General features: G+C 43.8%; 1 protein-coding gene across 3 annotated transcripts in view; it reads right to left on the reverse strand.

Moving 5' to 3' along the window:
- The window catches only part of CFAP251 (cilia and flagella associated protein 251), a 65,594-nt gene that overhangs the window by 37,050 nt on the left and 5,674 nt on the right, over positions 1–22,870 (reverse strand). For all 3 annotated transcript variants that reach the window (XR_012503656.1, XM_074356343.1, XM_074356344.1), the window contains exons 4-11: positions 19,803–19,943; positions 17,774–17,883; positions 12,589–12,700; positions 12,259–12,339; positions 6,420–6,497; positions 4,961–5,011; positions 2,469–2,683; positions 419–613 (exon numbers count right to left, since the gene is read on the reverse strand). Coding sequence is in view for 2 of the 3 variants with exons in the window: in XM_074356343.1 (XP_074212444.1) it covers positions 419–613; positions 2,469–2,683; positions 4,961–5,011; positions 6,420–6,497; positions 12,259–12,339; positions 12,589–12,700; positions 17,774–17,883; positions 19,803–19,943 (983 nt within the window). In the remaining variant the exon portion in view is untranslated. The remainder of the gene's footprint in view (positions 1–418; positions 614–2,468; positions 2,684–4,960; positions 5,012–6,419; positions 6,498–12,258; positions 12,340–12,588; positions 12,701–17,773; positions 17,884–19,802; positions 19,944–22,870) is intronic.

The raw sequence follows: 22,870 nt of genomic DNA on the forward strand, positions 1-22,870 counted from the left end.
GCCTGCAAATACTGCAAGGGTAATTAAGCAGACTCACAGATAATTCAGTCTTGAAATGTTATGGCTATTAATTATCAAATGCCTTTAACCGGAGTGCTAGGGCAAACTCAGCCTCGGAAAAAGGGACCAACCTACAGCGAAGGACTCCAGTTTACAGCCCGGGGACAAGCCCTTTCCAGCTTCCCATCACTAAACATCCTTGATATGAGAATGATGTTTCATTTTTAAAAATGATTAAACAGTGATTGTAATCAGTCAAGGAGATCCATCTGCAAACCAGGTAAAGGACAGACCTGGAAGGCTAGTTCCCTCTCTTTCTTATCCCAGGAACAGGAAGGAGGTCCTGCTTTACACAAACCAAGAGAAGACATCAATCACTTTTTAACCCTTCAGATGACAAGATGCATTGACAACTTACCTTACAATAAAAGAGTTGCCTTTTAAAGTGCAGTCTGGAGGGTAGTTTGTATTTTCGGTGGGAGGAGAGGCCGGGGTCTTTGAAAAGGACAGGGTCCTTATGGAGCTCAGTTTGAAGTGGCTGTACCAGTTAACAATGGACAGGGTACAGTCATAGAACTTGATGTTACCCCTAATGTCGCCTGTGACAATATAGCTGAAACAGAGAGGATCCTCAGTTTGTTAAACAACGGTAAGGAATGCCACCTAATGAATACCCAATTATACGTCGACCTCTGGGCCCCGGGAGTCGCAGAAACTTCACCTGGTACTGCCCTATGTGTCTGGTTTTGCTGTCAGCCCACTTTACGTCCAGGACACTAAGGCTCAAGGCCTGGGTTTGCCAGATTCAGCAAATAAAAACACAGGCTGCCCAGCTAAATTTGAATCTTAATCTTTTAGTACAAGGATGTCCCAAATACTGCATGAGACATACATACTTAAACCTGGCAACCCTCTCAGGGCCACGAGGCTAGACTAAGCAGGGGTCCAGGTGCATCAACCGCAAAGTCCACGCTCTCTGCTCTCCGAGGTCAGCCACATGCAACGGCAGCGGGCAGTGACTTACACCCTCCGCCATGAGACTACAGATGACAACGGAGTCCATTCACCAGCCCTCTGAAATCACACAGGCTGGCAATGGGATGCCAGCCGTTTTACAGGAAGACGCTGCTGTTAGAGTGATCGTAAAACCCTGTCCAGTCATCACAGCCAAAGGCAGTGCTGTGTGACAAAATGGCTTTTATTTCCAGTCCTCAGAGCCATCCCAAATGGGCTTGTTTTTTTTTAAGCTTCTGACATAATTCTAATCACGGGGAGGGGGAGTAGGGAGTGAATTACCTCTTACATATGCAAAGTGATTAAATGAGGTTTCTGATTAGTAAGCAAGGCAGGTGGGCAGAGTAATTGGCTAGAACGTCATTCACTGCCCTCTGCTGGACAGAAACGGCAAAACAAGCCAAGCGTTTTCCTCCAAGGGCTCCCGGGTCCTGGCTGGGTTTTATTTAACGTGGAGAGAGGGGAACCCAGGCCTGATCTTCCCTGAGTCCTAACCCTCAATGATTAAAAGTTAATTGGCTCATCAATTGCAATTCTACTGCTGTCTTTCTGCACCGAGTGAAGATGACAGTTGGCGTTTCTTTTTGCAAAGCCGTGCCAGGACCTCACTGCTCCCCTGTATCAAAGAAAGGAAAGCAATGGGCTTTGGCAAAGAAAGCAGAAGGCAGAGTAAGTCCAACCATGGGGCAGGGTCCTTGTCATTAGGCACTTGTCTCCAGCACTTTGGGGAACTTGTCTAGCACACTAATAATGCCTGTTTTACCTAAGAGCTCCCCTGTGCCAGACAAGAGTTTTATGTGCCTTATTTCACAAAAGCCTCATAAAATCACTCTGGGAGGGATAGTACTATTATGCCCATTTTACAGATGGAAAAACAGAGGCTCAGCAAAATTAACTCCCTTACCCAAGTTCACTCAGTAAGGGAGAGATGCATCTGGAATGCAAACCTCTTTATGTCTGAGGCTAAGGCTCTTAGTGATTACATGTGTGCCCTCACAGCCTCTCAAAATCAAAGAGTTCGGGAACTTTATAAAGTTCTGTTGTATTTCATCTTTTCACGACGGGTAAGTGTTATTTTGTAATCAGAAAAAAACAACATAGCTATCTGTGTCATTTTCTTAAGGTATGTAAAACTTAGGGTGCAAAATCAGTCTCATTAGTACAAAAGGAAAAAAAATCAATTACTTTTTGTTTCATCAGCACAAAAGGATTTTTAAAAGTAATACATGCTCATGATTAAAAAAAAAAGTAAACCAATTAGTACAAATGAGTCTATAAAAAGAAGTACAGCCACCCCATCCTTGTTCTCAGTTCTTTTCCTCAGAGACAACCCATGTTCTCAGTTTGCTGACTCCCCCCAGAAACGTTCTATGCATATACAAAGTAAGTGGACGCATCCAAAAGGGTTTTTAAATACTTTTATAATCATCTATAGCTACTTTTTAATTAATTACCTATCAACTGTAGTAAGCACCGTGATACCCTCCTTCTGCAAATGAACCAGTTTACAAGGTTTGATGTGGGGAAAGCCCAAAGAGCTGGAGGCAGATGGCGGTGGGCGGTCAATGTCCCAGACAACCAGCTTGCCTTCCATGGTCGCCGACAGTATTTGGGTTAAATTCAAATGAAAGACGGACTGGCTAAATTTTCCCACGAGCTTGTTGAATGTCTGCATTTCAAGAGAGGGTTATAAGTTACTGTTAGTAATAAATATAAAACAAAGCATTTATCAACACAGTGTCTTATTATACCTAAATACAGTAGGAAAAAAAATTAAGTAAAAAAAAATTACTAAGAATATGAAAATGAATATACGTCTGCATATGCATGACTGGGGTACTATGCTGTACACCAGAAATTGACACACTGTAACTGAATGTACTTCAATTTTTAAAAATCACTAAAAAAATCACTAAAAAACCCCTTCCCCGTCAAACCCCATCATGGTCCAGGCGGTTGTGAACCTCTGAAGATTTGCGAAGGGCAAGTAAAGGGTTATGTACCAGCTTAATTAAACTGTTTGCTTAAAGCAGATGAAAGAGTGGTTAATCACCGTTTACACCTGTTCAACGTCTCTTTCTGAGGGTTCAGAGACGGACAAAGAAACTAATATCCGTCTGGAACAAAAGCGTGTGCCAGCTGTAAAATACCATAAAACAATTCTCCCAGTCTCCTTTCGATCATAAGTTATTTTCCCATCAGTGGAAATTAAATACTGTACCTAGAAATGCTCCTAAGACTCCTTATTAAACGTGCGCTGCATAAAATAAGGCACAAGGCCATCTTCCCTAGACCGTGTCTTAGAGACAAAGTATAGGAAGAACCCAGAGCCGTGAGGGAAGCCCCTCAGTCAATGGCCAGCGAGTGAACACGTGAAGTTCAGCGATCTGTCCTACGATACAGTAAGGTCTGCTGCCCGACTCACTGACAAGGCAGAGAAGACACTAGGATGCAGTTCTTCTGACTTGAGCAGGAGAGGGTTGGTGGAATCACAACTGGTCAAGCAAGGGCATCGAGTTCTTTCTAAGAACAGCCCCATTTCAACATGAGGCATTTTTTTAACGATTGCAAACTGCATCCGATCCTCACTACTTGTGGATGCCGTATTTGCCAATTTACCTACTCGCTAAAATGTGTTTGCAACCCCGAAATCACTCCTCGTGCACTCTGACAAGCATTTGCAGATGCGCGTGTGTAAAGTTTGACGTTCCCAACTGAGGCCAAGCAAGGCAGCTCTCTGCCTTCTCACTCCAGCTCTCGGATGGAAAACCAGTGTCCTCTTTCTGGTCTGTTTAGTGCCGCGATGCTCGCATTTTGGGGGGGGGTGCTTTTTGTTGGTGATTTTGGTATTTAAATTGGCCCCCAAACATGGTACTGACACGCTGTCTAGTGTTCCTAGGCACTGGGGGGCTGAGAGGTGCCTTACAAAGAATACACCTGCGTTAGGTAAGCACACTCGGGCATGAGTTCTGGTGCTGCTGGCTGTGAGTCCAATGTTAAGGAGCCAACGTTATATATTAAACACGGTGTGTTTGAACAGAAACATGCATGAAACAAGGTTATGCATCTGTCAGCTGATGGAAGTGCTGTGATCCCAGGGCTGGCAGGAGCCTGTTCGTGGACTTCTCATAGGAGCATCATCCAGTATTCACTAATGCAGGTCTGCAGGGACCTTAGAGAACATGATTGCCACGAATAATGAGAACTGGCTGTATTTATTTTTTGATTCTTTGGTTTGTGAAAACCAGAGTTTGAACACAGAGTAATCCTGCCTTGTGTCCAACATCTCTCTCTCTCTTTTTTTTTTTCCATTTGGCATGCCCTCTTGAAAAATACAGCTTTAGAAATCAAACCAGAAGTGAAGTAAGGAAGCAGATACATCACCGTAAGGTGCACACTGAGCGCAGTTTACATGAGTATCAAAAGCAGAAAGTCCTCAGGAGACAGGACTGGTGCTCCACCTCAGGTGCCCTACCTCCAGGTAGGCAGGCAAGATAAAATGTCTCCTCCACCACCTGGCTGACCACCTTTCTGTGGGCTCTTAACCATCTAAATACTCAATATCTTTTTTTTTTTTAATTGCTCTGAAAACTGACCAGCTTAAAAGGGATCCATCCATGTTCAACTATACTATTCACATCACCCACAGTCAGCATTTATTCTCTGTCATATGCACACACACATTATAAAAGCCATCACTATCCAGGATATTTTCTCATGATAGTAAACTTTCTTTTCTATTTATTTTTATTCCATATTATTTCAAAAGATATCTTCATTATGTTCGACTGACCATTCAGGATGGTAAAGGACCTAAGTAAAAAGTTCGGATTCTTTCCCAATGGTTTCATATCAAGAGACACAAACAGCAGCCCAAAGTGACTAAGCTTACACACGATCATCCTCCACAGAGTCAGACGTACAAAGGCACAACGGGTGTACTCACCTTTCCCGTTAAAAGTGGGGCACTGTGAGTAAGTGTATCTCCCTCTTCATACTGAGAAGTATAGAAAAAAAAAATAATCACTACCCAAAAAAAGACCTGGTTTCCAAAAGGAGAACTACAGAACCGCAAAATCAAAACAAATGCATCTAAATAGCGTCAGAGCTTTGCAATTTCTGCAGGGAGGAGAACCTGCTGCCTTCAGGAGCATCTAAAAGCCTTCTGAAATGATTGTGACTTTAAGTGGTAGTTAGCGCAAATCTGAATTCTACATTTATAAGGCTTTAAAGCTGTAATTAATACCTGAAGTAATGAGAATCACTGAAAATCAGTGATTCAGTGTGTTTCTGTTTTGCATTTTTTATTGAGATAAAGTTCACATTACATAAATTAACCATTAATCATTTTAAATTGTACAAGTTGGCAGCATTAACACTGCTGTGCAACCATCATTCTATCTAATCCCAAAAGGAAGCTCCTTCTCCACTGAGCAGTCATTCCCCTCCCTCCCCTCCCCCAGCCCCTAACAATGACCAGTCTGCATTCTGACTCTGTGGATTTACCTATTCTGGACATTTCACATCAACGGAATCATACAATTTGTGGCTCTTTGTGTCCAGCTTCTCTCACTCAGCATCGCGCTCTCAAGCTTCACCCACGTGGCGCACTGTGTCAGGGCTTCACTCCGTTTGTGGCTGAGTCATATTCCATCACATGGACAGACCACATTTTTGTCCATCCATGCATTCGTTGATGGACTTCAGTTTGTTTCTACCTTTTGGTTATTGCGAATAATGCTGCTGCTATGAACATTTGTGTATAGGTGTTTGTTTGAATGCCTATTTTCAATTCTTTTGGGTATATACCTAGGGATTGGTGGGTCATATGGTCATTTTACGTTTAACTCTTGATGGTTTTTAATCTCATGATTTTGCCCTGAGTCAGTATACGCATCGCTGATCTGTGTGCTAATCCTTTTCTAAGAGGGAATGAAGTCCAAGATCTTGAAAAACACTGTACTTTATTATTATTTTTTAAAACATGGAATTCCTCTTTTATTTATTTGCTTTGGGGGGGAGGTAATTAAGTTTTTATTTATTTATTTTTAGTGGAAGTACTGGGAATTGAACCCAGGACCTTGTGTATGCTAGGCACATACTCTACCACTGAGCTATACACTCCCCTCGAAAAACACTATATTTTAGACCTTAAATACATTCAAATAAACATTTGTCTCATTACTTTACAAAAGCAAATGAAATTTAAATGATCTGCTTCTGATGTAATACGCTGATTTCTACTGATACTAAAATAAATGCTATAATTAAACAAAAACATTTTAATATATGTTCCTTGCTTTCTAAGTAGATACTATATTGGTACATTACCAAAACATCTGTACTCAAAGAATGAACATACACTTGTCTATACATTTAAAGTGAATGAAAATGTTTCTACTTACCCACATATAATAAATTGCCTGTGTTTTACTATTGCTCACCAATTCTTTATTATTTGTTGGATTAAAAGTAAGGTAATTCTGAAATATAAAGTATGGAAATATATTAAATTACAGTATATTTTCTGTTTCTCTCTGGTTAAGCTGAATGCTAAAATTAAATAATATTTTTTATTAAAATAAAATAACTGAGTAGGAACATAAAAGACATGATATTTTGTAAACCATAGGAATATAATTGAAATATTGAGTATAAAGTTAACAGTCTTAAATGTGTTCCCTTTCTTATTTAGTCTTATTTATTATAATTCATCATCTATAAATTGAAACAAGCAAAAGTGAAGCAATATTCACCAATAACCTTCATTCTATGTCCTTTTGGACAAAGACTGCTATGTACACATTTCTAAATTTGACAGGGCCATGAGGTAACTTTGAATGAATGCAAAAATACTAGAAGAGGATTCTGATTCCTGCCAAGATGGTGAACAGCATGGGTTGCCTGGCTCCCTTCCCAAAAATCAACCCTGCAGCAGCTGAGAAAACCTGGAAATCAGAAACTAAACAAAAACCACAATAACAACAAAAAGTGAGGAATCCCTGGGGAGACTTAAGGCACGTGTCTTGAAATGGTGCATGCACAGGAGGCGGGGGCGGCAGCCTCAGATGAAGGGCTGGAGGAGGCAGCTTTGAGACACAGGTTCAAGAAGCGCTTTCTGAGTTCCATTCCTGCCCCTTCCACCCCACCTCCTATTCCTTGCCTGCTGCGTGCCGTGTCGCTCCAGGAATGTAAACCACCAGTGCCAAAGCCTGCGAGTCAATTTCAGGGCAGCACAAAGGCCTGGTTGGGGTGAAGAGCTGGTGAGAACGAGGGACGAGGCCTCTCAGAGGCTGAATGTCAGCCTCAAACCACCTCCTTCTCTGCTTAGGTTAAGGCGACCCCTTTGCTAAAGGCCTGTGAGAAGTAAAAGTAAGTTGTCTTTGTAGGAAGTTATCATCCTGAGCTCCGAATTATTCCTATGCTTTTTAAAGCATGACATCAGGTATTTAATGAAAAAAAATAACCAGGCCTATGAAAGAGACATCCAAATGACTGAAAAACAACAGAAAAAGTAATCAACCGAAAGAGGCCCCCAGGAGACCCAGGTATTAGCGTCATCGTGCACAGACTGCAAAATACTGAGGTGAACATGTGCGGGACAGCACAGAACAAGCTGGGTCATCTCTGCAGGTAACTCTATTTTTAAAAAGAACCAAATAGAAATTCCAGATCTGGGGGAAAAAAAAGGTTTAAAAAACTCAAAATATGGTTTAACAGAAAATTAAATATAGCTAAAGAAATTACTAGTTAGTACAAAAGAAGGGCAAATTACAGGAGAAAACATCCAGACTGAAGCCTAAAGACACAAACAGGAAATACAGAAGTGAGAATAAAAGGCCTACGGGAGAAGATGAAAAGGTCTAATTTACTTGTGATTGGAGTCCCAGGAGAGGAAAGAATGTGGTAGAAATAATGTTTAAAGAGACAATGGCTAGAATTTTCCCAAACTAAGGAGAGATATGATACCCCAAGTTCAAAAAACCCCAAGGGATAAGTTGGGTTTTTTTTTTTTATCCATATACAATGACATACCCATATACATACAGACACATCATTGAGAAACAGCTGAAACCAAGAGAAAATTTTAAAAGCAGCCAGGGGGGAAAGGGTTGGGGGGAGACACATAACTTTGAAGAGAGGGATCAGTGAGGTCAACAGCTGACTTCTCAACAGAAATGATGAGAGTCTGAAGACAATGGAGTAATACTGCCTGTATCTTCAAGGTACTGAAAGAAAATAACCACCAACCTAGAATTCTATACTCAGGGAGAATATCCTTCAAAAATAAAGATAACTACCAGGAGAAATGAGAGCATATATCTCTGCAAAGACTTGTACGTGAATGTTCACGCAGCTTCATTTTTTTAATAGCCACAAACAGGAAACAACCCAAATGTCCTTTAGTTATCTGTTCAGTGAATAGATAAACAAATTGTGGCATATCCATTCAACGCACTACTATTCAGCAATAAAACGGAATAAACTTTTGATACACACAACAACACGGATGAATCTCAAAATCGGAGTGAAAGAAGCCAGAGCACTCCACAAAAAGGGCCCATTTCTTAATGCTGGAGAGGGTGTGGAGAAAAAGGGGCCCCCCTGTACTGTTAGTGCAGTCACTGTGGAGAACAGCATGAATCTTCCTTAAAAAACTAAAAATAGAGTTACCATATGATCCAGCAATCCCGCACCTGGGCATATATCCGGAAAAGATGAAAACTCTAATTCAAAAAGATACATGCACCCCAGTGTTCATAGCAGCACTATTTACAATAACCAAGATATGGAAACAACCTAAATGTCCATCGACAGATGACTGGATAAAGAAGATGTGAGAGAGAGAGATACACACACACACACAAAAATACACAATGGAATACTACTCAGCCATAAAAAAGAATGAAGATAAATGTCATATGACATCACTTATATATGGAATCTAAAAAAAAAATGATACAAAGGAACTTATTTACACAACAGAAATAGACTCATAGACACAGAAAATGAACTTATGGTTACCAAAGGGGAAAGTGAGGGGGAGGGATAAATTAAGGATTTGGAATTAACAGATACACACTACTTTATATAAAACAGATAAACAATGAGGACCTACTGTATAGCACAGGGTACTATTCTCAATACCTTGTAATAACTTATGAAAAAGAATCTGAAAGAAGAATATATATGCATAACTGAATCGCTTTGCTGTACACTTGAAACATTGTAAATCAACTAGATACTTCAATAAAAAAACATATATATAAAATATAAAATAATAAAAAAGTCCATTTCTATAAAAATTCTAGGGCATTCAAACTAATAAACATTAATAAACAGGAGAGTGGATGTTGGGAGATGGAGAGAGGGGACAGATCTTACCTTGGAGGCCAAAATAAGGAGTTTGGGTTTTATTCTAAGGACAATGGGAAGCCACTGAAGGATTCTGAGTAAGGGAGTGATATGGCTGTGGGAAGACTGTGGGGGTGCAGTAAGGGTGAAGAAGAGAGATGGGCTGGCAGGATGCTGAGGTCATGCGGGTAGAGATGACTGTGGTGTGGACTCAGTGGTGGCAGTAGAGATGGTTGGAGAGGAAGGATGTCAGCACAGATTTTGGAAGTAAATGGTATTTAAAGCCACTGGGATGCGAATGCCCAAGAAGCAAGTGTGGCAAGAAGAGGGGGAAGAGGAAAAAGAAGAGTCCCCAGAACCAAATCCTGAGGCACACTAAGACTTAGAAGGCGTGCAAATGACAGGAGAAGAACTCACAAAGGAACCCGAGAAAGAACAGCCAGAGAGACGGCAGGGAGCCCGACCCGTGCGCCCACTGGGACTTAACAACGTCCGCTGGGTTTGGGAGCACCAGCGACTGTGATAAACGTGGTTTCGGTAGAGCCATGGGTTGGGGGATGGACAAGCGAGCTGTGTGACACTCAGAGAACAAGAAACTACACGGCAGTGAAAGTGACTAGGAATTACAGCTCAAGACTCAGCATGGATGAATCTCAGAAACAATGCTGAACAAAGGAAGCAATCGGTCTGACTCCAAGGTCAGAAACAGGTACAATGAGATACGACAGTACTGAAGGACACATACATCGCTGGAGAAAAGCACAGGGGAATGCCAGTGCATGTGGGACACAACATTTGGGATGGCGGTTAGCTGTAGGGAGCAAGGCTGGGGATGGGATGAGGGGGGCACAGGGGTCTTCTGGGGTTTGGGTGATGTTCTAGTTCATGATCCAGTGGTGAGCACACAGGTACATTTTATTTTCCTCCTCAAAACATACACTCTTGTATACATCCCTTATTCAACAATAAAAATATAAAGAGGTCAACTAGAAATGGACACATTGTAATTGACTGTACTTCAATTTAAAAAATAATAATAATATAAAGAGGTCAAAAATTTCTTGCCAAAAAAAGCCCAAAAAGTAAGTGAGAGATGAGGAAGTAGAGAAAGCAAGTGTGGACAGAGTGTCTGAGAAGTCCCACGGAGGAGGAGCAGAGGGCGTGGCTGGAAGGAGACGTGGGGCCAGGGCAGTTTTCTAAAGGTCAGAGGTTCTAAAGCAGGTTTATTTGCAGGGGAGGGAGGGGTGACGGCGGCAGGAGAGGGCCTTGAGGAGGTCAGATGGCGGGGATCTCGTTCGCTGGCCTTTCGTTGCAATTAGAGGAGAAAAGAGAAGACGGTGAGGCTGGAGGTAGGCTGTGGGCTTGGGAGGAGAACAGGCCGGTGTCTGGGTCCAATGGCTTCTGTTTCCTCAATGAAACACAAGAGAGGTCACCCGCTGAGGGTGGGGGGAAGGGCGGGGGAGTGGGAGGAGGAGGTGCGAAAGTGTGGTCTCTGGAAATGACAAGGACAGCCTCCGGGACAGCCAGGCCGTGCTGAGAGCTCTCCTGACATTCATGACTGAACTCCAAGTAAGCTGCATCAGCTCAGCCGGGAGGTTCGCACCAGCCGCGGGCAGCCTGCCGGGGGCCCCGCGAGCAGAGAGGGCTGACTGCGGAGCTGGCCCGGGGCGGGGGGCTTGTGCAACGGCACTTCCCGCGAGGATGGGGCTGTTCCATCACCCGTGTTGTCAACAACGGCGGCCACTAGCCACACGTGGATGAGGAGCATTGGAAACGTGGCTAGTGAAACAGAGGAAACTAATTTGCACTTTTATTTAATTTTAATCAATTTAAATTTAAATAGCCATGTGTGCTTAACAAAATGGTGGGATGTGAAATCAGTATAGAAATCAGCTGCGTTTCTACACACTAGCAATCAGCATCCTGAGGAGGAAGTTAAGAAAACAATTCACTCAAGAAAGATCATCCAACAAAGGACTTAGGGATAAATTTAACCAAGGAGCTGAAAGATTTGTACACGGAAAATGACAAAATGCTGAAAACAACAAAACGAAAAAAAATTCAAGAAGATGTAAATGGAAAGACGTCCTGTGCTCATGGCTCGGAAGACGATGCCAAGATGGCAGTACTACCCGAAGCCGTCCATAGGTTCAGTGCAACCTCTATCAAAATCCCAAAAGCGCTTTTTGTAGCAATAGCAAAATCCATCTGAAATGCCCCCGTATTCCTGGCGGCTTTACGAAGTAAGGAAATTTTCTTCAGGGAGCAGAGGCACGCTGGGGGCAGAAAGGAGTGAAAATGGGCACAGATGTGCCTTGCTGAGTGTGGTCACCCAGACGCCCTGCTTGGGTTCTAGTTCCTGCCAGCCGCACATGTACTGACCACAGAGACTGGCACACAGTAGGCACTCAATCAGTGCAGGTGAATGGAAGCTGCAAGGATGACTGTGACAGCAGAGCATACACTCTGGGTGCCCTTGGCAAGTCACCTCGTGCGAACTGAGAGTAACAACTCCCCTATATTTATTTTTTCAACTTCCCTATATTTAGAGCAGTTCAGAGCGTGTTTCTAGAATAAGAAAGGCCACTAGCCGAGTGACTGTAGACAGATAATTTAATAGTTAACAGTGGTATTCCACAGTAACATCTCCTGCCCAGCACAACTGCACGGAGATACTGAATTTAAAGCACTTAGCAGAATCTGGCACATAATAAGTGCTTGAAAAAAAAAAAAAACAGCTATTATCATCAAAAATTTAAAATGAGATCACGGATATGAGTTTAAAAAGCTCCAGTGCGCCGTAACAAAACTCCAGTAAAACGAAAAGCAGTGCTGACCCGGCTTCAGTGTGACTTTCGGTGGATTGTGACAGGCTCAAACCCAGCTCACCTGGAAACCATACTCTCTGGGAAGATCCAGTGTGCACGCTGGCGTCTCCACTGCTAACGTCCACCTCCAGATGCACACTTTCTGTGGGGGACAGCAGACGGAGGAGAAGCCGGCTGAGGTGCCCCACGGCCCTCGTGGTGCCCCAGTCCCTCCCGTTAACTAAGCCCAGCACAGTGAGCTGAGCCACAGGCAGGGAGCCCCTGCCCAGAGATGCGCCACCGCCCTCCACCCGGAGGATCACAGATGCCACACGGCCTGAGCAGAGCTGCTCACGGGGACGCTCTTGATTGGCTGGGCAGCCCGCTGAGGCTACCCCAAGAGGCCCTGTACCTGGATTTCAGCATCGGAGATGGTTGCCAGATACTTGGCATCACGGGTGATAGCCATGGCCCGGATGCCGTTCCCTTCTGGGCAGCTGTCAAATATTGTGTGCACAGGAATGCTGCAAAACAGGACGGGGGATCACCCACTTCGGAAATGTAACAACTGTGGATAAGCAAATGTGGTCCAGCCATATGATGGAATATTACTCAGCCATAAAAAGCAGTGAAGTACCGATACATGCCACAACATGGATGAACCTTGAAGACGTGATGCTCAGCCAAAGAAGCCGGATAACAAAGGCTACATATTTATATTGAATATCCAGAATAAGCAAATGCTAGGGACAGAAAGCAGATGAGTGTTTTCCAGGGTTGGGGGCTGGGGACATGCAGTGTGACTGCTAATTTCAGTTTCAGGGTCTCTTTTTGGAGTGAAGAAAATGTTTTGGAGCTAGACAGAGGCAGCAGGTGCACAACACTGTGAATGTACTAAATGCCACTGACCTGGTCACTTTGAAATGGTTACTGTGTGTTACGTGAATTTTACCTCTATTAAAAAAAAAAAAAAAACTAACTTAGGGCAGCATGTAAACATGCTGTTTTGTTCTCTTCCTGAGCCCTAGTCTCTCTTCCATTATCCAGTGCTGATTCCGTGCCAGCCATGAAGGATGAGAATCTGAAGACAGATGCCTAGGACACCATCCTAAATAGCAAAACTCTGGAAACAACATGAACATCCATTAGTATGGGAATTTTTTTTAAAATTATGGTATAACCATAAAAAAGAATAAAATAATGCCATTTGCAGCAACATGGATGGACCTGGAGATCATCATTCTAGGTGAAGTAAGTCAGGAAGAGAAGGAAAAATACCATATGATATCACTCATATGTGGAATCTTAAAAAAAAAAAAGACACAAATGAACTTATTTACAAAACAGAAACAGGCTCACAGACATAGATAACAAACTTATGGTTACCAGGGGGGAAAGAGGGTGGGAAGGGATAAACTGGGAGTTTGAGATTTGCAGATACTAACTACTATATATAAAATAGATAAACAACAAATTAATACTGTAGAGCACAAGGGAATATACTCACTATCTTGTTGTGACCTATAATGAAAAAGAATATGGAAAGGAATATACAAATGTATATGTATGACTGAAGCATTATGGTGTACACCAGAAATTGACATGACATTGTAAACTGACTATACCTCAATAAACTGAATGTATGATCAAAAAAAATTATGGTATAACCATATAATGAAAACATATGCCACCTTCAAAAAGAATGAGATAGATTTGGGAAACTGACCAAAATTTCATGAAAAAATCAGTATATGTAGCATCATTCTGAGTGTGTGTGTGTGTGTATACTGTAAAAAGTCTGGAGGGATGGACTCCAAACTTCATGGTGACTCTGGATATAGGTTTGGATGAAGAAGGCGTTTCATTCTTTTTATTTCTACACTTCTGTACTATGGGACTGGCAAGACTTTAGGACTGTAAGGTACAGACAAAGTCTGAGTAAACACATGCAGAATTTAGCGAGATGGTATCTCAGTATCTAGGAGAGCCAAAGAAACGCAAGAAACAGCAGATGACAGAAGTAAGCTGTGCCGCCGGGGGATCCCTGACTCCCACTGGAAGAGTGGGTGGTAGGAAGACTTAATCTAGGAACGTGGGCTATGCGGATCCCTGGTTTGGGTTTTTGTTTTGTTTTTTCATCATGGGGACCTTGTTACAGCAAATGTAAACAGGCCCCAGTATGTCATGTCAGTGTCCCAGTGGGCTGGAACCAAGTCTGTGCTCCAGCTGAGGACCTGTCTGGTTCTCTGTCACTTGAGAAATTTTATCCTACTGGGAAGTAGCCCTAGGAGGGGGAGGGTATAGCTCAGTGGTAGAGCATGTGCTTAGCACGCATGAGGTCCTGTGTTCAATCCCCAGTACCTCCATCCAAAAAAAAAAAAAAAAAAGTAGCCCTAAAAAGTCCCCTGAGAAGGCAGTCCTAAAGTTGTTGGAAATGACAGTGATGTCCTTAGTGGGAAAATGTATCTTACCCTGGGGGATATTTAGAATTTAAATGTAGAGACGATGAAGTCAGTTGGACCCGCACTACTAACACATTTGTGACATGAGAATTTGTTTTGTTTTTTTTTTTGTAGGATTGGGGGATGTTTAAGAGAATTTACCTTATCAGAGTCTCTAACAGATTAGATTTGTGATTCTAATTTAAAGTCTGTAGTTGATTTAGACTTGTGATTTTAAATTCAAATTGTATTAGGTTTATAAACAATATTAGAACACTTAAGAGAACTTAAGACTTGCTATATTTATATCTAATTTATTAGATTTACAAGAATTACTTAAGTAGTGGTGAAGGATTTGTTAATCAGACTACTAAAGATCTTAAAGATGAAACAGAATATACTCAATTTCTAAATGCAGTTTAAAATGTTTAAAAGAAGTTAGTAATAAAATTTCTAAGCAAGGCCCACACATTAATCAAAGCCCCCTTAAAGGTGATTGCCAAAATAGACTAGATTTATACAGTAAGATTTAAGGTGAACAAATATCTTAAGGAAGAACAATGGTTTTTATGTTTATTACTTTAGCAAAGTGAGTATTAATTCTAAAACCAAATAATCCTTCCTGGGTTCCCAAAGTCATCATTTGCAATGTAATAAAACTCTCATCAATAAATCATTTGAATGGTTAACCACAGATATGCTTTACTTTGTAATTAAAAAAAAATCACTGTCAAGAGTCACCTCCCCCCACCTCCCGACCCGTGTCTGGATTTATAAGTAAGAAAAAAGCAAAGGAGAAACACTGCTTGATGGGGCTGGGGGTGGGGGCGCTTCACAAAGGCCTGAGAGAGAGACACACCAGAGGGACCACCCTTCCCGCCTGAGGACTTTCCAGCGCGGGAGGTGACCCTCCCCGTGGCAGCTGGAAGCACGTCAGGGCCACAGATGACAAGAATTTCATTGTGGGGAAGTGTCTCAGGGCTCCCATGCAAGGAGCGGATTCCCTGTAACGAGGGCTGAGTGGACAGCTGGCAGCCCCTGCAGGGCTTTAAGCCGAGGAGCAACACAACCAGATTTTGCATTTGGGAAAAGATCGTGCCCAGGATGCTGTGAAGAGAAACCATGTGATGACAAGGATGGTGACCACACACGTGTGTTTAGCATAACAGCAACTGTTCTGGAAGGAAACATGCCAAACTGATGACCTAGAGGACCAGGACTGGAGATGGTGGCCAAAGGAGACTTCAGTGTTCAATTAAAATGCATTAAAGTGATTTTTTTTTTTAAAAATCAGATGAATGGATAAACAAAATGTGGCATATCCGAGCAATGGAAACTTACACTGCTATAAAAAGGAATGAAGTACTGATTCACCCTGCCACATGGAAGGATTTTGAAAATATGATGCTGAGTGAAAGAAGCCAGACACAAAAAGCCACACACTGTCTGATTTCATTGACATGAAATGTCCAGAACAGACAAATCTATACAGACAGAAGGTGGATCAGAGGCAGCCAGAGGTTGAGGGGAGGGAGAATGAGGGGTTCGTCAGTTCAATTTTCTGTTTGGGTTGTAGAAATGTTCTGGAAGTAGTGGTGATGGTTGCACTGCATTGTGAAGCATTGCCAGTGACTTACACATTGAAAGTGGTTCAGCGCCACGGGGGCTACTGGGTTGAAGAGTGAAACCGCAGGGAGGGACATCACTTAGGAGCTGCGGCGGTAGCCGGAGCAGGAGGGGACAGGCAGAGGCAGTGGGGCTGGTTCAGTAGTTACTTGGACGTAGAGGCTCAGAGCTTCTGGATATTTTAGCAGGAGATGCCCAGAAGATGTGAGAGGGGAACATCCTCCAGACGCTTCCTCGTCAGCAAGCAGAGGAGACACTGAGATGGTCACTGAGATGGGGACGGTGCAGTTTCAAATCCTGGATCTGCTCCTTCCCGGCTGGAGAGCACCGCCCACAGCATCCCCCTCACCACAGGCCACAGCGAAGGAGTGGCCAGTGAAAGGTGAGGCTGAGAGGAGTCGGAGGGAACAGACAGCAGGCAAGATGAGAACCAGAGGGACATGGTATCAGAGAAGCCCAGGGAAGTGAGGAGTGTGGACCAGCACTGAGAGGTCAAGCGTGGGGAGGACCAGGACTAGGTAACACAGCCCTACAGAGGCCAGCGGTCACCTGGGGGAGAGCAGCTCCTGCCTCCCAGGACATTAAACACAACTTCTTCCTACCCTTCTTGTCCACCTGGGCTCGCCCAGCCCCAACCTCACCTCAGCCCTCCCTCCTCCACACCCTACCAAGGCCACACAACCTCGTCCATCAGTCTAGCTCTGCTCCCTGCCTCCGGGACCACAAATTCAGAAAGGAAACACTTGTGTGATCATTTATCCTGGGCCGTGCGCTGTGCCTGGAGCTTCACAGTAATCCCGGAAGGTGAGTGGAGCGGGGTGAAGTGCCCCCTCTGGAAATTCACGTCCACCCAGAACCTCAGAATGTGACCTTATCCGGAAACTGAGAGTTTGCAGGTGTAATCAACTAAGATGAGGTCGTGCCGGCACAGGGTAGACCCTAAACCCAATCACAGGTGTCCTGATAGCGGACACGGACACACGGGACAATTCCATGTGAAGGTGGAAGCAGAGGCTGGAGTGATGTGTCTGGGGGTCAGGGACCACCGGGGATGGCCAGCAAGTACCCAAAGCCAGGAGAGACACCCTGATTTCAGACTTCCCGTGAACCGTGAGAGAATAAATTTCTGTGATTTTAAGCCACCCAGTTAGGAGTATTTCTTACAGCAGCCCTGGGAAAATAAGACGGTCAGAATGATTAGCCTCAATATTTTTTTCCCCGCAGATGGTGAAAGTCACGTAGCATCTCCGGGCCGCCCAGCTGGGTTAGCGTGAGTTAGCCTCCCTCCGGCCAGTCTTACTGGGACAGCGACAAATCAGGTTCCTGGGCTTAAGGAGCCAAGAATTGTTTGTGGGAGATTCACCCAACTAGTGTCACTCCATCAGGCCTTGAGGCAGTAAGACAAGCTCCCCCTCACCCACACCCCATCACAGGCTTCCGTATCCCCAGACCAACATTCCTTACCTTTTGCTGGTCATGGTGGCAGATACCGTATAAAAACTAGAGGGCGAAGGGCTGCCCCAAGCTTACCCAGTGAAGGAGTCCCATATGATTATCAGGCAGTTGGGCCCTTTGTCGGCCGTGGCGACCCACCGCCTGTCTTCGCTGATGCAGAGGCAGGAGATCACGTTGGGGTGGCCCTAGGCAATGCAGAGAAGATGCCCTGAGATGTGGGGACACGGCCCAGCCTTGGCACCAGCAGGAAAGGCGGGGCCCCAAAGAGAGACCTGACCTCCCTCTCCAGGTTCCTCGGGCTGAAAATCTACTCCCTCCGGCCTTCCCTGAGGCTCCTCTACCACCAGAGGTTTTTCAAACTTTCCCTCAAAACACTTGCAGGATAAGCTGTGATCCCCACAAGAACAGTGGCTTCCTAGGGGCCCAGGCGTGTCCCGACTCTGAACCCAGGTTGGGAATAAATGTCTGGCTCCCGCCCCGCCCCTGGCCCCCTCGAGCCTCCGTGCCGGCCTCATCTCCCTAAAGCAGTGCTCACTCGGGACACTGAGCAGCTCAGGAGCAACGGCTCCCTGCTCTCCCTGCTTTCACGCTTAATCTCCTACAATCTTGCCCACGTAACAGAGGAATCTTCTGGAAGCACAAACAAGATGCTAGCCAGGAAATAGCCCCCGTTGCCCTCCCTCCACGTCGCTCACTGCACCAGCCGCTGGGGCCTCCTCTCCGGGCCCCGCCCACGAGGATGCTCACGCTCCCCACCCCAGGTCTCAGCAGAAACAGCGCTTTCGGCTCCCTGCCCCCTCAGTCCAGACGAAGTCTCCTCTCACCCTTGATTTTTCTCTCACATTTCCTCTCCAGCAGTTGTTATCATTTCTACTTATATATTTATGTGTTCACTTGTTTAACATCTGTCTCTCTAGACTGTAAACCCCATGCGGGGGGGCTAGATCTGTTTCGTTCCTGACTACAGACCCATCATCTGAAACAGCAGTTATGATAAATACCTGTGGAATGAATGAATGAATGAATGAACAGGCGGGGCCATGCCCAGCCACCTGACACCGGGGAGGCTGGACGCCTGCCTGGCGTGCTCCCTACTTCTCAGCCCATCTGCCCAGCCCACCCCTCCCTGCTCCTGAGCCAGTCCACACATGTCCCCTCTCCCTCTGCTGTTACCTCTGTGCTACACATTCGACTAAGCTCCAAGCAGGTCTGCTCACTGACTCTGCATGTGTGTATTTCTGGACTTCTAGAAAGCAGATTCCTTAAACTGCACCCACATGTCTTGGATCCCCGGCTCGGTGCTGAGTATTGGCTGAGCTCTTGGAAAATACTTTGTGAAGTTTTTGATCTAGGCATTGACTAAGGAAGGTCTTCATTAAAACATCTGTCAGTTGAAAAAAGTAATGTGGACCTGTTTATCAAGTTAAGTAGCGGAAAGTCAGACGGCAGGAAAAATGTCGGGAGCTGAGGAAGCAGTGCAGGGTGGGGAGGGCGGGCACATGGGACATTCAGGGAGGCAGAGTTGGGTGTAAAGACAGGTGCTGAAGGAGCAGAGAGAGGAAGACAACTGAGCTACTTAATACTTTCAAGTCAGGAGACCTGGGCTGAAGACCTGGCTTCGCCATCTGCTAGCACAGCCTCAGGCAAGTCAGCTAAATCACCCCGAGCCTCAGTTCCCTCGCCTGTGAAATGGGGATATTAATACCCACTTCTCAGCATGATTAGGAAGACCAAAGCCCTCAAGCGCTGGAAAGGAGTCTAAGTGTTAACCAGGTCTGAGTCCCTGCTGAAGAGCCACCTCTGTGTTTCGGTGGAGACAGCATTGTTTACCCTGATGCCATTCTTACAAAAGTGTAAAAAATACAGCTGTTTCAGATGCTGGTTACTACTAAATTCAAGTCAACTGCTATTTGTAGATTGATTCTGATTAGAATTAGAGAGAACGAACAGTAAAACGCGCTTCTAAAGACAGAATTTGCCATAGTTCAGAAGAGAAGTAGGAAAACGTGATTGCGATGGAGTGAAGTCAGCCCCTGAAATTAAAAAGCGCTGTATTCAAGTTAAAGGTGACCTCCTTTACTGAAAGAAAGAAAAGCCCGCGTACCTGAAGATGGTGCTGATTATTCTTGAGGACATTGTAGATGACCGCGTTGTGAGCACTAGCATACAGAAGAACTGTCTGGTTTTCATCTCGAATGTAGTAAACAGGAAGAGAACTGTTCCATCCAAATGACCAAGTCATGGTCTGGAAGACAAAGGTAAAACCAGAAAGACGCTAGGATGTGCCAGCCCAGAGCGGGGACACAGGGCGCTCCTGGCACGAGTCCTAGAGGGGCAGGATTTCACATCATGGGTCTCGTAAAGAGAAACCACCCTGAGGAGTCCTCAGTAGCAGGCTGCGATGTGGATGAGCCCTGAGAATGCTAAGTGATGCTAAGTGAAAGGACCACATTGCCATCCGATCCCGTCTACACAGTGTCCAGAACAGGCAAGTCCACAGAGGCGGAGAGCAGACCGGTGGTGGCGGTGGCAGGCGGGGAAGCCAGGGGTATGGGAGTGACTGCTTAGTGGGCACAAGGTTTCCTTGGGGGGTGATGGAAATGTTCTGGAGTTAGATAGTGGTGATGAACAGGCTAAAAACCAACTGTACACTTTAAAAGCATTAATTTTACAAGGATGTGGAGAAACTGGGACCCTTCTGTGTTACTGGAGGGAATGCACAAAGGTGAAACTGCTGTGGAAAACAATATGGAGGTTTCCTCAAAAAATTGAAAATACAGTAGAGGGAGGGTATAGCTCAAGTGGCAGAGCACATGCTTAGCATATACCAGGTCCTGGGTTCAATCCAGTACCTCCTCTAGAATAAATAAATAAATAGCTCTAATTACCTTCCCTCACCCCCACTGCCAAAAAAAAATTGAAAATACAATGATTGTATAATCCAGCAATCATACTTCAGGGTATATATCCAAAAGAACAGAAAACAGGGTCTCAAAGAGATATTTGTACCCACGTTCATAGCAGCATATTTCACAATAGCCAAAAAAAGTGGAAGCAACCCATGTGTCCATGGAGAGATGAGTGGATAAACAAGATGGGGATATCACTCAGTCTCCGAAGGGACGGAGATTCTGACAAGTGCTCCAACATACATGAACCTGGAAGACATTATGTAAGTAAAATGCACCAGTCACAAAAAACCAAATATGTACTGAATGGTTCCACTTACATGAGGCACCCAGAGTGGTCAGACTCACAGAGACAGGAGAATGGCGGCCGCCTGGGACTGGGGTGGGGGCGAGGGAGTCGCTTAGGGACAGTCTGGGTTGCACAGGATGAGAAGAGTTACGAGAATGTGTACAACAATGTGAATGTACTTAATGCCCCTGAACTGTGACACACAACAAATGGTTAAGATGGTAAATCTTATGTTATGTGCCCTTTACCACAATTTTAAGAAAAATTTTAAGAGTGTGAATATTATGGTATGTGAATTGTACCTCCGTTAAAAAAGAAAAGAAAAGCTGTGTGGTGCTTCCACAGGTGTGTTTACTGGGTACGAATGCAATGAGTTCTACCCTTGTGTGTGCACTTTGTATATTTCAATTTAAAAATGTTTGCTTAAAAAAAGAAAAAAGAAAAAAAAAAAGCAAAGAAAAGAAAGTCTTCAACAGTAAACAGAAACAACTTCCTATTTTTCCACTCCCCCAGGAGCTAGACCCAGCTCAGATCCAGACACACTCACTGCACTTATTGTTGTGAAATTCAGTTTATTTACTGAGAGTACGTAGAATGGACAAGTTTATAATAAAGTCATTAAGTAACTTTATAAGAAAGGCAATTGCTCAGCCTGGGTGTTTGGACCTTATACATCCTTTTCTCTAGAAGGATAAAGTATAAAGAGATAAAATCCCCTCAGCAGGATTAAAAATTCCATATTGCCAGGAATAAATCCAAAATAAAAAAAAATATGTGAGATGAAAAACCTCAGGTACTATAAATCTGACTACTGCTTTCAACTTTATAGCAGTTTGCTTACATATATTTTTGTATTCAATGTCTTTTACTAAAATTACAGATAAACTGTGGCATATTTGTACAATGGAATATTATTCAGCAATAAAAATAAATGAGCTAACAAGCCACGAAAAGATACAGAGAAACCTTAAATGCATATTGCTAAGTGAAAGAAGCCAGTCTGAAGAGGCTACATACTGTATGGCTTCAACTGCATGACATTCTGGAAAAGGCAAAACTATGGAGACAATTAAAAAAAAAAATCAGGGGCTGGGGGTTGGGGGGCAGGGGAGATGAATAGGTTGGGGCACAGGGGATTTTTAGGGCAGTGAACCTACTCTGTGTGATACAAGAATGGTGGCCACATGTCATTATACATTTGTCAAAGCCAAGAGGACGAACCACACAGAGACTGAACCCTAAGGGGAACCAGGGACTTTATTTAATGCCAACGCATCAGCACTAGCTCATCGACTGTGACAAATACAGCTCACTAAGGCAAGAGGTTAACAGCAGAGGAGACCGGGGTGGATGAGGCACGAGGCAATACCTGGGGACTTTCTGCACTTTTCACTCAGTGTTTCTATAAACCCTCAAAAATAAAGTCTATTCAAAAAACTAACCAAGGCTGATGTGGTACAGTGTTTAAAGTGATGGCTAAGTGATTAGTTACTGGACATCAGTGAATTTTACTGGAGTATAGGAACAAAATCTGGAGTTTCCATTATGATCTTTGAACAATACTTTTTAAAAAATTTTTTTAAACTGAAGTATAGTCAGTTTACAATGTTGAAATGTTGATTTCTGGTGTTCAGCATAATGTTTCAGTCATACACACACATACATAAATTCGTTTTCATATTCTTTTGCATTAAGGTTACTACAAGAAATTGAATATAGTTCCTTGTGCTGTACAGAAGAAACTTGCTGTTTATCTATTTTATATCTAGTAGTTAGTATCTGCACATCTCAAACTCCCAATTTGTCCCTTGCAGCCCCTTTCTCCCCTGGTAACCATAAGTTTGTTCTCTATGTCTGTGAGTCTGATTCTGTTTTGTAAATAAGTTCATTGGTGTCTTTTTTCTTTTAGATTTCACATATAAGATATAAGTGATGCCATATGCTATTTTTCTTTGTCTTTCTGGCTTACTTCAC

Source organism: Camelus bactrianus, chromosome 32 (assembly GCF_048773025.1).
Source record: "Camelus bactrianus isolate YW-2024 breed Bactrian camel chromosome 32, ASM4877302v1, whole genome shotgun sequence".
Lineage (NCBI taxonomy): Eukaryota > Metazoa > Chordata > Mammalia > Artiodactyla > Camelidae > Camelus > Camelus bactrianus.